General features: G+C 42.5%; 1 protein-coding gene across 2 annotated transcripts in view; it reads left to right on the top strand.

Annotated features, from left to right (window-relative positions):
* Positions 1 to 16929, top strand: part of LOC138526328 (sodium/hydrogen exchanger 4-like) — a 794744-nt gene that overhangs the window by 159565 nt on the left and 618250 nt on the right. For both annotated transcript variants that reach the window (XM_069636929.1, XM_069636928.1), the window contains exon 3: positions 2277 to 2536. In XM_069636929.1, coding sequence (XP_069493030.1) covers positions 2277 to 2536 — 260 coding nt within the window. The remainder of the gene's footprint in view (positions 1 to 2276; positions 2537 to 16929) is intronic.

Below are 16929 nucleotides of genomic sequence, written 5' to 3'. Positions count from 1 at the left end.
TCTAGGGAAACACTCTGGTCCTGAGATGCAATAGCTGCTTCCCTAACCAGAACCTTTGATCTCCTCAGGCTTCAGTAATCAACTCCCTTTAGGTACCTTGGATGATCTTCCCAAATGTCAGAAGCCTGTCCAAAACAAGCCTTGACAGTGGCTTCTGACACAGGAAGCTGGCTCCTTCCAGGTTACACAAAAGCCCTGCTTAGTTCTTCCCCCCAAAGGGAGAAATGGGCCATCATAAACTCAGGCTGACCATAAGAATGTGATAAAATCACTAAACTACTCAAAGCAGGGAGAGAGGGAAACATAACCTTCTGCTCGTAGACAAACATGGGACACAGGCACAGCTATTGGCCCAAATTGATCAGGATTCTACAATATAGTCTCTTGGTATGATGGCAACAACCTGTGTTGCTTATTTTTTTTTTTATCTCAGATGTTATTAATTAATTATTGTTTTAGGATGTAGACCATTTGGGTGATGGAGTTTGGAGGGGATTAGGAGGGCATTAATTCACGTTAATGGTCAGTGTTTACCAAGGAAGAATTGTCTACAACAAGCAGAGATGATTCTTGGTTCCTTGGGACTCTGCATCATCATGGAAGATGTATGTGGACTGGGAGTAAAAAAGAATAACACCAATTATGTTTTTCTTTATTCACCAAAATAATTGGGTTGACTAGAGAATACTGGGGTGCTTTTGCCGGTGTGGTAGAGTTGAAATTATGTCATTAGGTTGCTGTGATGTTGACTAGTGGCCAGGGGCCGAGGGCTGATCCCTGGTCATTTCTGTAGTAGACTGCCGTAGGTGGACATTAAAGGGGTTCCTAAGAGAGGGGTTCATGTTTCTTGCTGAATGTGGTTCATCGCTTCTTGGTACTAACAGTAGTTTGATCTTAAGTCATTAATAATCGGCCAGTCAAATATATCATATTCCATAGGCCCACTTTAATTTGAAAATTACCCGTTTTTTTGTTTTGTCTGCATATGTACTAAAATTCAGCCATTTGGTCTTTAGTGGGATTTTGAATAGCTGTACTTACCGATTTACATAGAATGACACCTAAATATACTCTCTGGGAGATGCCACATGTCTCTAGTCAAGTTGCTATGAATGTCCATATTCCATCACTGCAAGGCAGGGCACACCACTTTAGCACATTGTAATCATCTAGTGATGGGAACAAGGGATGCACCTGAATTTTTGTTGGGGTATTCCCTGCAAACTACATTTTCCGTACATTCATCCGGGAAAGTGTACAGTCAGTAAAGTGTAAACATTAGGGCCATTCAAGGGAGGGTAGGCTGCTATCATCTGCCAGTGGGCCAGATAGCACTGACATCTGTGACCTGTCAATCCCCTCCAGGGCAGAGTAGGACATGTTTAACATTGTTTTGTATTTCCAGCAGTACTGTGCTGGCAATAGTAGAAAAAGAAACATGACATTATTCTTAGGGTTCTGTGGACATGGGTGTGTGGAAAGCAGTGGGCATAAGAGGTGGCAGGAGGTTTAGGCATACTTCAAGGAAATGTAGTGAGGCCGAATCGCACCCACAAAAGTGACCCGCCAATAGTAGTGGAAACAACACGTTTGCATCTGTGTCTGATGAATATTTGCCCTGGCCGAATCAACAACATTCAGTGTTCAAGTCTATCAAATGTTGCTGGCACGCCTAGAAGAGCAGATGCAGTTCTAATGACGGGAATGCACTGCATGATATGTTTTACATTCCCACAAAATGTGAACGTCAGTTATTCATTAGGGTGTTATCAGTCTGTAAGGCGGATGTGAGCCCTCTCAAAAAAGCACATGCATCCTGGCACTAATCATTGATGCACATAATCTAACGCATGAGGTTGGCTTTGTTCCGATTCTACCCATGTTAATTTGTGCATGGTTAACTAAGCAGTGCTTCTATAATTCGAGCACAACATGACAGCGGGCTCAATGCATTGTCTGCCATCCATAACTTTGTTTATGATTTTCAAATCCTTCCTGGCCACTGTTAAAAGCTTTCATTATTATGTCCCCATTAGAGGTTATTCCAGAAGCTAGTCTCCAAGATAATCACATCATAAGTAAATGTATCATTATTATATCTGTATTACTCCTGGCAATTTCCATATGTCTTATATTTATTAATGCCAGTACAGTGGGGTATTATTAATTCATAGTAGTTTCCAAACATCCTTTTACCTAATGGTATCATACTGATGACTTACAACATTGTTTAATTTGTTCCCATTTAACATTTTTTTATTTTATTTTTTGTGCAGGTTTTGTATAATATATTCCTCTCTTTCACCAATATGCACACATTTGAAACAATTGAGCCCATTGATATTTTGGCTGGAATGGCTCGTTTCATGGTAGTCGGCATCGGAGGTGTGCTTTTCGGAATCGTGTTTGGATTTTGCTCCGCATTCATCACTCGATTCACACGAAATATTTCTTCGATTGAACCACTAATTGTCTTCATGTTCAGCTACCTGTCTTACCTATCTGCTGAAATGCTTTACCTCTCCGGCATCCTGGCGTGAGTACAATTGCACTTATGAATGTGACATTTACTATGATATGATGTGATATGGTATGGCATTTATAACGCACCTACACACAAGTGTTTCAAGGCGCGACAAGGCAAGGGGCGGGAAACAGAGGGAAGACATAGACAACGATCCTAATAGGCCTTGTGGTATTGAGATCACGCAAGTGCAGGGGAGGGGCAAGGGGGTAAAAGTGCAGAGGGAGAGGGAAGGGGGTAGTGTGGTACATAGTATAACAGTAAAATAAATAAGACAATAAATAAGAGTGCGGCCAGCTGGTGTCAAGTGCAAGGGTAAGTGCAGAGATCGGGTGTCAAGTGCTGGTAGGGGCAGTAGGGATACAGAAACAGTCCCCAAGTGCAAGGATTGCCAGGGGTGCAGTCCAGGTGTGCAACTGGCAGGGAGGGGACCTGGGCAGGAGATCAGAGGGTAGCCAGGTAACCAGTGCAATTTCAGATTCAGCCAAGAGATCAGCAGGGGAGAGGAGGAGAGAAAGCAGAAGCAAAGAGGAAGTTCTAGTAGAATATACTCCTTCCAACTTGAATGAAGTAGGAGAGCCTCAAAGGTGGCTGGCGTGAGTACAATTGCACTTATGAATGTGACATTTACTATGATATGATGTGATATGGTATGGCATTTATAACGCACCTATACACAAGTGTTTCAAGGCGCGACAAGGCAAGGGGCGGGAAACAGAGGGAAGACATAGACAACGATCCTAATAGGCCTTGTGGCATTGAGATCCCGCAAGTGCAGGGGAGGGGCAAGGGGGTAAAAGTGCAGAGGGAAGGGGGTAGTGTGGTACATAGTATAACAGTAAAATAAATAAGACAATAAATAAGAGTGCGGCCAGCTGGTGTCAAGTGCAAGGGTAAGTGCAGAGATCGGGTGTCAAGTGCTGGTAGGGGCAGTAGGGATACAGAAACAGTCCCCAAGTGCAAGGATTGCCAGGGGTGCAGTCCAGGTGTGCAACTGGCAGGGAGGGGACCTGGGCAGGAGATCAGAGGGTAGCCAGGTAACCAGTGCAATTTCAGATTCAGCCAAGATATCAGCAGGGGAGAGGAGGAGAGAAAGCAGAAGCAAAGAGGAAGTTCTAGTAGAATATACTCCTTCCAACTTGAATGAAGTAGGAGAGCCTCAAAGGTGGCTGGCGTGAGTACAATTGCACTTATGAATGTGACATTTACTATGATATGATGTGATATGGTATGGCATTTATAACGCACCTATACACAAGTGTTTCAAGGCGCGACAAGGCAAGGGGCGGGAAACAGAGGGAAGACATAGACAACGATCCTAATAGGCCTTGTGGCATTGAGATCCCGCAAGTGCAGGGGAGGGGCAAGGGGGTAAAAGTGCAGAGGGAAGGGGGTAGTGTGGTACATAGTATAACAGTAAAATAAATAAGACAATAAATAAGAGTGCGGCCAGCTGGTGTCAAGTGCAAGGGTAAGTGCAGAGATCGGGTGTCAAGTGCTGGTAGGGGCAGTAGGGATACAGAAACAGTCCCCAAGTGCAAGGATTGCCAGGGGTGCAGTCCAGGTGTGCAACTGGCAGGGAGGGGACCTGGGCAGGAGATCAGAGGGTAGCCAGGTAACCAGTGCAATTTCAGATTCAGCCAAGATATCAGCAGGGGAGAGGAGGAGAGAAAGCAGAAGCAAAGAGGAAGTTCTAGTAGAATATACTCCTTCCAACTTGAATGAAGTAGGAGAGCCTCAAAGGTGGCTGGCGTGAGTACAATTGCACTTATGAATGTGACATTTACTATGATATGATGTGATATGGTATGGCATTTATAACGCACCTATACACAAGTGTTTCAAGGCGCGACAAGGCAAGGGGCGGGAAACAGAGGGAAGACATAGACAACGATCCTAATAGGCCTTGTGGTATTGAGATCACGCAAGTGCAGGGGAGGGGCAAGGGGGTAAAAGTGCAGAGGGAGAGGGAAGGGGGTAGTGTGGTACATAGTATAACAGTAAAATAAATAAGACAATAAATAAGAGTGCGGCCAGCTGGTGGCAAGTGCAAGGGTAAGTGCAGAGATCGGGTGTCAAGTGCTGGTAGGGGCAGTAGGGATACAGAAACAGTCCCCAAGTGCAAGGATTGCCAGGGGTGCAGTCCAGGTGTGCAACTGGCAGGGAGGGGACCTGGGCAGGAGATCAGAGGGTAGCCAGGTAACCAGTGCAATTTCAGATTTAGCCAAGAGATCAGCAGGGGAGAGGAGGAGAGAAAGCAGAAGCAAAGAGGAAGGTCTAGTAGAATATACTCCTTCCAACTTGAATGAAGTAGGAGAGCCTCAAAGGTGGCGACAGCAAATGGTACTGCCCGTCATATTTTGAAGAAATTATAAATCTGGTTAATATGTGTTTTGTCCTATTTTAAATACATCATGCAAAGAAACATGGTCAATGTTGAAGCTGAGCTTTGTGTTGTGGTTTCTTCCTCACAGTTATCCCCCTAAAAAACGATGCCTCATTAGACTTTGCTGGTAATGACAAATGAATAACCACCAGTGTGGATAATGATGGTGTAAATCGTCAGTTTTGAAGACCATAGGACTGCATGGGAATTTCGCCAGATTAACTTTGAGAGAGTAACTCTGCCACAATAAATACAACGGTTTTTGAAGGTGAAGTGGCGGATTTACCTGCAGTTAAATGCATCTTCATGCTGGAGGTAAATACTAAACTTCACCTCCAAGCTCGGAATCGGGCGGTGCAGTTAAATGTTTCTAAAGTGGGAATTACTACATTCTGAGCATTTTACCGCCATTTATCCCACACTGCCGAACTCGTAATGAGGTCTCTTGGGTTAAGATGGTTTCACTATATGGAGTTCTTAGTTCTACAGAAAGGCTGACTGCTTAGCCAGTGCCTGCCCAATTATGTTCCAATGAGGAGCGTTTGACAGATATTGGCATGTGGAAGGTATTTCTTTCTCATAAAGGGTCTGGGTGAAACTAATTGGCAGTAAACAGCATGCATACCAATCAGTAGTAGAAGGATCTCCCTTTTATCTCCATACAAATTTTAACAGGTGGAGATGCCCACTGTTTCGGGTCTTAGTCTTTTGATATGCTTTGATATGAACTTAACATACATTTGCTATAAAAAAGATATCGAAGATTATATCAATTTTATATTTTTATATGAGGTGGGTATAATTGTATATCAATTGATATAAAATGCATATTTTATATAACACGGATATACATTTTATTTCATTTGCTATACTTGAATATACATTTTGTATCAAAATGCTGTAAAGATGAGAGCATCCGGTAGCAGTGCTGTTTGGATGAGGGTTGAGGGCGAAGTGAGCTCTGAATGCAGGGACTGTGAATCTAGGGTTTTGGAGAGTGACACAGTGATGACATCACAGAGGGGTTCCACCCCAATGTGATAGGAAGTGGAAAATGATAGCAAACAATGTTGATATCTTTTTAATATAAAAAGGTATATGAAAACTAATATGAACTGTATATTTTTAGTATAAGAATTTTATTTCAAAATCAATATAAAACATATTTGTTTAAATAGAAATGTATATTAAAATTAATTTTTTTTGACATAACTTTTTTATATAATATTTTTATGTAAAGTTGCTCTACATCTTGATATAAAAATGTATATCAATGTTATATGAACTGGACATGTAGGGCCTCATTATACGTTAGGCGGTATGGTGTTAACAGGGCCGGTAGAGCTGCCAGCCCCGTTAACCCCCTACCGCCTCATTACAGGGTCTCCTCTCGGGACCCGCTAAGGATGCCTGGTAAAACCAGGCGTCCTTAGTTGGTCCCGCGAGCAAACAAAGGCGCAAACAACGGGCCCGTCATTAACGGGCCCATTGTTTGCATCCTCCCCATTCCCATTGAGCCCCAATGGGGATGTACTGGGTCCGTGTTCCCTGAATGTGGAAATACCGGACCCTCCAAGGTCAGAATGACCCGGTATTTCCCCATTCAGGGAACCCGGACCCGGTACCCGGAATGGGGGTAGCCATGCCGCAAAAAGTGTCATGGTTACCTCCATTCTCATAATGAGGCCCATAGTCTATATATAATAGATGACGTCATGATTTTATAATCTGAGGACACAGGGTGGAGAGTCTAGATGAGTTTTGAAACTGAGTGTAATTAGAGACTGGCACGGTAGCACTAAATTAATTCACTATATGAATGAAGTGGGCTTTCCAGAGCCTGCATAAAAGTTTAAACTATTGTCTTTGACAAGGCGTGCTTCTTTTAAATAATGAAAAACAGGTCACTTTATAAGCAAACTGTGCTCCCAACAGCCCATACAAAAGTCAAACTATTGTCTTTTTGAGTCTACAGTACCTCTTCCGCAGCTTGCATGTTTCCCTCAACCAATCTGTGTCCCAGAAAACAGTGTGTGACAGGGGAATGATGGAGCTGGACAGCTGTGAAACAGCACTGCTGTTGGAGGGGGTGTTGTACTTATACACAATGGAATGCCAAGAATCCCAGTAAATCTGATGTTGCGCACCAAGGCTCATGCATTTTTGCCAAGGGCAGCACTAAACGCAGACGGCTCTTAATATTTAGCTCGACAGAATACAGGATGTTATGTAACAGCTGTGTAAACCCAACCCCAGGGAAATACACAGAGACAATTGTTTATCAACTAAACCCAACTATCGGCAGCACAGCTATTTTTAACTTATGACGGAAGGACAGCATGGGAATCTGCTGCAGGCTGAGCTTAATATTAGATGTTGATATAAAGATACAGGAAGCTTGCTAATCGTAGTCTAAAGTGCCACTCGCTAATACTTGATGAGTAAGCATGAAATAGAATGCTTTGCTTTTTTGATAATGCAGAGTGTCTCTGGACCCACAAAACAGCTAACGGCATCATTCTGCCTGTGGCCCTATAGTCAGTGCAAAAATAGTTGTGTATGTTAACACTCTAGGTTAGTGTTCATTTAGTTTTTTTGCACAACACTCTCCCTAGCTTGATATAAGTTTGTAACCATGACCATAAACACTTGTACTCATTTGACCAGCCCAAGGCTTTAGATTTGAGATTAAAAGGCTATGCTATATTTTGCTTTGTTTGCATTCTATGGCTGGAGAGTTTTAGAATAAAAAGTCCTGACTCTCATTGTGGACATGCCCAGAACCAAAAGCTCAGACATCCTAAGAGAATTATACATATACGCTCTAATTATATAAATTCTGTCCATTATTTCATTTAAGCCCAAGCCGTCTGCCCCAAACTTGTTACAGTGTCACAATGCCATGAGAAACATTTATAAGAGGTTGTGCACACATGCACAATTATATCTCAGAAACAGTCTGCACAGAATGCACCCAGTTTTACGTGAACATACTTTTAAAACTTTAGAGAGTTGTCAAGGAGTTGAGTCGCAGTACCGGAAAGTGACACTGTTGCTGCTACCTCTTGCTGCTTCCATTGTGCCTTTAATGTGGGAGACCCGCCTTTCTACATAATCGCAACCCATGCGTGCAGCACCGGCACAAGAGTTTTCAAGGAGTTGAGATGGCGTTAGGTTGGTGTTGGGGCATCCACATGGTTTCCACTGGCCCGAGGACGTGACACCAAGTGCAACACCATGATGCTACTGCAATCACAGATGGGCTTGGCTTGGGCACCGAACTGGATATGGATAAGGAGGCCACCCTAAGCAGAAAAGTGAGTCCTAACCTAAAGCCCTTCCCAGTTTCCTCTCAAAACCCCAGTAACTGGAAGGAACTCAAAGCAACTGATGCTCAGTCTGCGCTTGATGTTTCGTGGGGCTTGCATATAGAATACGCACCTGAAGGAGAAGCCCCATTGGGAAACGGTCAGAATACTGTCTTAAGTGGTGGGTCAGAGAGGAAGGTGGTTCCTCTACCTTCATCTTCGGCCAGACCCCAGCGGAGTTCTGGTCCCCCAACCATGACCCCACTTGCTGGCCCTGAACTACATCAGAAGAAAAAGAGTCCAGCAAAACGTCTTTCAGAGCTGGCTGCTCGATTGTCGCAAGACATTGTCAAAATACAATCTCTGATAATCAACCAAAAAAGGCGAAATTATGTGTTTGGACATTTACCATCACAGACTGATCAAAGTTTGCTGCCAAGTGATTATTCCATACTTCCAAGTCCCTCCAGCAATGCTGCTGCAATACAAAATGCAAACTCTGGCATAGCGACCCCCTACGGCAAAATAAACACCATAATGAACCTTACACAGTGTTGACCCCTCGAACGTACCTTACTGTTATGTCTAACAGCTCCAGATATCGAGAAGCAATCACACTCCCTATAGGTGAGATGCAAGAAGTACTGCCTCTCATGCCCCGGTCCCTTGGGTCTGACACGTCAGAAAGTGGCTTGGATGACATCAGCCTGTACGACTCTCATAATATTACGCAATCCAAAATATTAAACCAGAAACTTGAAGTGCGTCATGGGCATCCGCCAGTGAACATGACAGAAATTCAAAAAAACCTAATTGCAGCACTATCCATCTCCATTTCTCTAATTTATGAAACTTTATGAAACTATAGGCGATGCCCTAAAAGATCAAGTTGGGCTTCTGGCAATGATCCATTTGAAACAATTCTTTTTGGAATCATTTATGGCCACAATCCAAACAAGGTTGGATAAGGTGTCAGAAGCATGAGCCCAGTGGCAGGCCAGGCTGATTCATCTGGCAAGAGGAGAACAATACAACAAAACAGCCATGATGACGTCAATCTTGGAATTAAAGAAATGGTGTCAGTCAAGAGACAGCTGCCGTAACCCGAAAAGCGATTTGAAGCATAGCAACACAATGGCAGATCAGGGTTTGAGGCCTTCAGCTAATGATCCACCAGGAACAACCAGAAAAGAGAGAGTTAGACCTCCTGCCCTTGTGATGGACATTGGCAAGCTACTTAAAGAAAGGAGGAAAAACAATCCAGGAGAGTCAAGAGACCCCTCCCAAGTTGAATCACTCACAACAGAAGGCACAATGGTGCAATATTCTGTAACCCAGATAACAACAGATCCAATCCAGTCTCTTGAATCAGTAATTGTGCCGGGGCAAGCAGCCCCGGAGACTTCCACGCAGAGCTGCTCATTGCCCCACTCTACTCAGAACTCAAAACTACAGTCAATGGGGGTCAAAAGACTTTTCTCTATTTTTGATATAACATCCACTAGGCAGAAGGAATGGGGCAACCGGCAGATGAAATCTAAGTACAGGCAAAGGGGAGCAAAGCTGAAATTAAATGGCAATACTTAAAAAGAACGCAATTCAGAACCAACCCGAAAGAAGAGTCATGGAACCTACCATATTAAAGAATTCAGAACAAGAACATCAAGATTTGCTTATGAATCTATCTGTATACACGTCTGAAGAGGAGATAGACGAAAAGGCGCAACAATTTGTTCATGAAATAGAAACAACGCAAGTTTCTTCAGATGGGAAATCAGATGATGAGGAAGAAATGCAAATGCATAGCCCGTACACCATGCTAAAGCTGAAAGCAGTTCTACAGCCTCGTTCTTGATGCTTGAAGCAAGACGCCATTTAATCTTGAGTAAACACCCACAAAGGTTGGCTTCTGACACATATAGAGAAGAAAGAAATAAAATAAAACAAAACTCAATTCCTCCTAGTGTCTTTGAAAGCCCTCGAAACGACAACATTGTAGTAATTGAGCGACTCTTGAGAACGGAGAATGGATTGATTCTCAATCAAACCAATGCACTAAAGCTTTTTCATCACATGCTCAAGCTCAGATTCATAGATTCGGATGATATCAAAATAGTGCAATTTGTGGAAGAAAGAAAAACCGATTGGCTCATCCTGCATCTATTTTCCCCTTTCGTTGAAGCAGCATTCTTAGAAACAACGGCTGCTTTTCTTCCATTGGGATTTGAACTATCTAAGAATATACACAGCCTTAACAACTGTGGTCCAACGGAATCAGAGAAAAAGGAAATATTTGAAAAAGTTCAAGAGTAACGACGGAAGGAAAATGGAATTTAGAAACACATGGGAAACAAACAAATCAGGAAATTGAGATTGATGACCATATACGGAAAACAGTGAAGTTTGATCCAAAGGAAAGGACTACAGTAAGAAGGATTAAGATCAGGTGAAGCAACTACATAGAACAGCGTGGCCTTAAGAATGATGCATCAGTGCGAAGGCCATGAATGTGTCCAGGGGAACTTTAGCAACACAACTTTCTCTTGAACTGGCCATTGAAGCTGTGCTCTTGGAACACAGAATGGTTCGCGCATTTATTTAGGGAGGGAAATTCTGACCTAACGAAATTTGACATCTTGTGTTTCCAGGAGACATGGCCGTGTTCAGTTCCATTATGTGATTGTTACATTGCATACTTAAATCCTGCAAAGAAAGGGAAACACAGTTGTCCCCTTTCAGGCCATTGACTTGATTGAATTCTGCTCATGGTCTGACTATGATGGAACTTTTTAACCCCAACCCGTTCGCACAAATAGTGATAATGGACTATAATGACACAGTGCAGGGTGTTTCTAGGCCCCTGGTGATTTTTAACCTTTATTAGAACCCAGGGGGAATCAACAATATTTCATTTATTGATGTAATCTTGGGCTGGGTGGATAGTTTCTTTGCCCGTTTTAATGACCCCGACATAACTTTGTGTGGTGAGCTGAAAGTCTACTATTTTGATGTGAAGGGCTATCGATTAGCAGCCAAGTTACTATTAAAGAAGTTTGGTACATGGCTATAAGAACTTCAAACACGCGCAATTCATCTTGTTAATGGCCAATTAACAGGTGATATCCTGGCCGCCCCTACGTGGCAAAGAGTAAAAAAATGAAAGTACATCTAGATTATATTTTTGCCTCTCTTAAAACATCAGCGTCCCTTGCCTCTCTGCCAGTCATGGCCACAGATAGTAGTGACTATTATATGATCACCCTTACTTGGAAAGGGAAACAACTAACACAGACAACAGCTAAGCTTCCTTGCTTGCACCCAACCAATGGGAAATACAGACAGTGAATTCATCCCAAGGATGTCCAGGGAATCATATCAACATTCGCTGCTAAGAATAAAACCAGGAACCTAATGTTAGAGTATGATTGGGTTTTGGAGCAGTTTTGGGCGTTTAGGGCGAGAGACCGAAAAGGTCAAAAAATCAACACTAAAAATGACCATACCTATAATTTGGGGCTAATGGATACTAGAAAGATCTATTGAGCGGATCTAAAAAAATGTAAACACCTTTCATTCGAAGAAAGGATCCTGAGTATAAAATAACAGAAAAAACAATATTGAAATTGGTTATTGTGATCCCAAATCCCGCTACACAATGCTGAAACTATTTTGAAGGCAATCTGCACACAAAATACGCGTAGCCTGTAGGTTCTGTTAAACGGCCAGATGAAGCAGTCATTCCTTCTAACGACTGCAGTGGTGGAGGAGACATGGGTATCTCATTTCTCAACCCTCTTTGCTTGAGGGGGGCAAAAGTATGAGTGGCTGTGAGGTGAACAAATGCGGATATGGCAAATTGAGGTTGACAGAGATGAAATATTGATGATGATTAAGAAACTTAAAACATCACGAGCCCCAGGTTCACACGGTCTATGCAACTCACATATAACCTGGCAAAAAAAAAAAAGAAGTTCCTTCCTCATGGAGAAATGCCATCCTGGTTGTTTTATTTTAAAAGGGAGACAGATCAGTCCTGGGAAATGATAGTCCCATTGCCCTGCTGGACCTTGTGGGGAAGCTTTTTGCCTGAATGCTCCTCCATTGATTAACTGCCTGGGTATCAGCGAATAATAGGATGGACACCAGACAGACAGGTTTCGTGAGGGCTGTAGGCACCAATATTAACTTGCTCTTATTAAACTTGCTAACATTGGAGGCCATTAGGTCTAAAACGAAAAACATATTTTGTTTTTATTGACCAAGAGCAGGCTTTTGATAGCATCGACAGGGGGAGGCTGTGGATGAACTCCTATCGTGGAAGTGGCCACCAGATCTAGTCGACGCTATCAGATCCCTATGTTCTGCAATGTCAGTTCAAGTTAGGTTTTCAGGCGATGGAGCCCTCTAAAAATAATTGAAACGTTTCACGGCCTAAAGCAAGCCTGCCCGTTGGAGCCAATTCTTTTTAATCTTTCCATGTCCGACTTGGGAAAAAGCCAAAGGGAAATAATGCCTATCCCCCTATCCTGAATAGTCAACCAGTCCCTTGGTTCATGTATGCTGACGACCTAGTTCTCTTTGACAAGACTCCTGTCAGCCTCCAGAGAACGTTAAAAGATCTAGAAGGTATGTACAGGAAAATGGCATAAAAAGTAATGTTCAAGAGAGATAAATAATGACATTTTAATATTTAAGCTCTTTTTAGGGAATACGTTATTAGACCAAATCTATTTGAAAAAATACCTTTGAGTATGGGTGAACTCTAGTATTAGAGAGAAGGAGTGGGAAACAGCTCTTAGAACAAGAGTTGAAAGTTTGGCCCAACAAGGTATAATACTTCACAAAAAATATGGCAAATTCTCAGCCCAGCCGGTGGTCACTTTTTACAACCTTAAGCTGATGCCCATTCTAATTTATGGTGCTGAAACAGCCCATCATTTATCAAGGGGAACATGGGACTTCTTGGAAGCCACTTTTTGACGTAAAGTTTTACATGTTGCTTGCTCCTTCCCAGTGTGTATGATTAGATATGAATTGGAGCTCTAATCTCTCCACTCTCTGGTGTTGTGGAAATCACTGGACTTGTTTCAGAAATCAGTAATAGAGGATGTACACCCACCTATAGATACCCTAAGCACCAATCAGACAGGGAGTCATATAGGTCTCTTGAATCTTCGGAAATCCAAATGTATCAATTGGGTAGAAGCCTCTTGTCAACTGAGGTGCTAAAACCTAATCCTGTTAAAGTTAAAAAGAAAATACAATCAAACGACTGGATAGATACACAGGAAAGGAGAGCGGTTAAGACTAAACCTTTTTCCATTGAGGGAAGTCTTAGCCCAGCATAGACAGATGGTGGATCAGCCTTTGACATGCAGATTTTGTCAAAAACCGGGTCTGATTGAGTCATCTAAACACTTGCTGATTGACTGTGGTGGGTTGGTTTAAAAAAGAAACAAGTTCAGAAAATGGTTACTAGACGCCCCATCTACTTTGGAGGCGCACAAATGGGGAAGTGGCTAAAACCTGGGGACCATAATGATGCGGTTTTCACCACAATGACATTTTTTAAGGAATTACTCCCATGAGATTGCCCTTTCTAATTAAACCCCTGTACAGCCTATTTTCTTGCCTGATAGCATGCAGTTCTGTTGGCTATAGAGTTGTAATCCTCTTCTCTAACCAGGTGACATCATTGCAGCTGATGTGATTAATTCTTGTTTTTTTCTCTCTTTTTATGTCTGATGTGGAAATTACTTTGTATGTTCTTGGGTCAGATGAACTTTTCTGTTATTGACTTTCAATATGGAAATGAAGTGTGATTCTCGATGTTCTTAAGGTAAATGAATGTTGCAGCGGTAATGAATCCATGTTTAGGTTAAATGTTAATGGTATTTATACTGTGCACCGTCAGCAAGGGAATTGGTCCCCAAGCGCTCAGGTGGATCTGTAAACAAGAACACGGGTGGGTTGGGGTTAGTCGGGAGAAGAGAGAGTAGGAAAGTGAGAGAAGTGGTGTGCTGTTGGCGGCTTCAATTCGGTTTCCACCGTGTGCTGAGCTTTGGTGTGGGTATCGGACCGATGCGAGACCTCATGTGCTGTTGATGCGGTTTATGTGTTGTTTGTTTGTTGTTTTTGTGGTGTGAAGTGCGTGTGGTTTGCTGGGCGAGAAATTGTTGTATTGGCTTTCGGGTGAATTAGGTATGCAGACATTTGAGCTTGGGTTTGTAGGTTATATTTCCTAGTCCTTGCAGATCTTGTTCTATTTAACTAGCAAACCTGTAGGTAAGCTTAATTGCCACTTTCCTTTCTTGTAAATCTAATTGTTGCGGGTGATGGCGTGGCGTGTTCCTAGCTGTGTTGTATTTGAACTTGTGTAATAGGACGGGTGTGTCTATTCCCCACCTCTGGCATTGGTGCTATAGATTAGCTGTCCCCTACTCCTGCGCTATCTATTTCTGTTGGTGGTCTGTTGGTGCTTGTGTGTAATTCAGAGGCCAGGGTGATATTGATTAATTTTCCTGGTCCCGCCGTCCTGGTCTAGCTGTGTATTCAGTCTTTAGTTTCGTCCTGTCATAGCTATCTCTCATTTGGTAAGTTTGGTATGTTTTAGAATGTCTTCCTTAGATTCTGCTTGTAGTTGATTGCTTAGTGGGATCCAGAATCGGTTTCTTTACTCAACATAGTTTCAGCTATGTATATGCCCCTGTGGGCATTCTTCTATTTATGCAGTGAAGAGCCGGGATTTGAGGAGTTTTTTCTGAATAGTAGGTGATTTCTTGTGTTAGGTATGTTCTTTGGTAAGTCATTGCAAGTTTTTGGTGTGAGGTGAGGGAAAGAAAATCCTATGAGTTTTGTTTTGTTGTAGGGTTTCAGTTCCAAGCCTTGTTGGGTGATGTAGGCTTAATTTGTCTCTCAGGAACTCTGTGTCTTGGTTGTGGATTGCTCTGTGCATGATGCACACTGATTTGAATTTGATTCGCTATTTTATTGGTAGTCAAATGTAGTGATTCTAGTGCTGGTTTGATGTGTTCTCTTCGGGGTAGTTTGAGGAGCAATCTAGCCGCTGCATATTTTATGCGTTGTAGTTTTTTAGAAGTTGTTCAGGTATACTCAGGCACAGGCTATTGGTGTAGTTTACTCTGGACATGACGTGACAATGAATGTAAATGTTTTGTTGGTGAATGAAAGGAATGGTAGGATCCTTTTTACCGCCCACAGGAAAAAGAAGCATTTCTTGAGTCGAGCGTTTACTTGTGGCTATAGAGCAAGTTTGTTGTCCATCAGAACACCCAGGTTTTTTACAGTCGACGACGGGGCCGGGGTTGTATGGAGTTCCCTTGACCAATGTATGCAGTGGTCGTTTTTTGTGATGATCATTATTTCTGTCTTTCCTGAGTTGAGTTTGAGGTAGTTCGAGTTCACCCAGTTTTATATATCATGAAGGCATTTCTCTAATGGTGTGTTTTCTTCTTGAGTGGCTAGTATTTTGTAGACTATTTGTGAATCAGCGTAGTTGTAGCAAGTGAGGCTGTGTCTTTTGATGATCTTGATTATTTGAGATAGGTAGATGTTGAATAATAACGGGAGAAGGATGACCCTTGTGGTACTCTGCATGTGGATTCTGTTGGGTTGGAATTGAAAGGTTTCATCGATATGGTTACTGTTCTGTTTATTAACAAGGATTTGATCCACAGTAGGGTGCTGTCGGTTATTCCAGTTCTTTCAATCTGGTGATGTTATGTTATGTTATTACAATTTATAGAGTGCACGGTCGCCCAAAGGCATCTTGGCGCTAAGAAGGAGAACTGCTCGGTCAAAGATAGACCAAAGGAGGAGCCGGAGATTTGAATAGGTTAGTTTTCAAAGCACTGTTCGATGATCTAGACCTTCTGGGTGTCACCTACACTAACTATGCAGATGACACTCAGATTCTCATCCCACTTTCGGGGGATTAGGAACAGGATTTGGCCTTGGTGAAAAGGTTATACCTCATCATTCAGGCATGGATGCCCTGCCATGGTCTATGCTTGAATGATAACAAAACAGAACTCATCATACTGGGGAATACTCAAAATATAAAAAAACTGAACAATAACTATTCATCATTTGTTATAGATGGCAACACCATTAAAGTAGCTAAAGAGGTAAAAACACTAAGGTTCTACCTCGACTCCTGTCTCTCTCTATGAAAGCAAGTGAATGCGATGGCCTCCAGCACCGCATACACCTGCAAGCTGATCAGAGCAGCAAAACCATTCCTGTCCACCACCAACTGCATTACCTTATCAAGAGCTTTGGTATTATCCAAACTGGACTATTGCAATGCACTATATATAGGGTCTAATAAACATACGTTGCAACAAATCCAAACCTTGCAGAATAATGCCCTCAGAGCTGCCTTAGGAATCCCAAAAAGAGAGCATATCTCAGGCGTCAGAAGACAATCCAACTGGCTCTGTACAGCAGACAAAATCAAACTTAAAACAGTATCACTAACATACAAAAGTATTAATGATTTAGCCCCTAAATACCTAACAGAAATGTTCCAAAGAAGAATTTCCAATAGACTCACCAGAGTAGCATACACCAACCAGCTAGTTGTGCCCCCCTTTAAACTGAGCACTGCCAGAGGTAACAGTTTCCCTGTCAAAGCAGCCCAGTTGAGGAACTCCCTCCTTACCTCGCTAAGGTCTGACCAATCCTATTCA

This window comes from Ambystoma mexicanum, chromosome 7p (genome assembly GCF_040938575.1).
Source record: "Ambystoma mexicanum isolate Mex_15411 chromosome 7p, UKY_AmexF1_1, whole genome shotgun sequence".
NCBI classification, from domain to species: Eukaryota; Metazoa; Chordata; class Amphibia; order Caudata; family Ambystomatidae; genus Ambystoma; species Ambystoma mexicanum.
The sequence above is the reverse complement of the archived record's forward strand: the minus strand, read 5'-3'. Positions and strand labels throughout refer to the sequence as shown.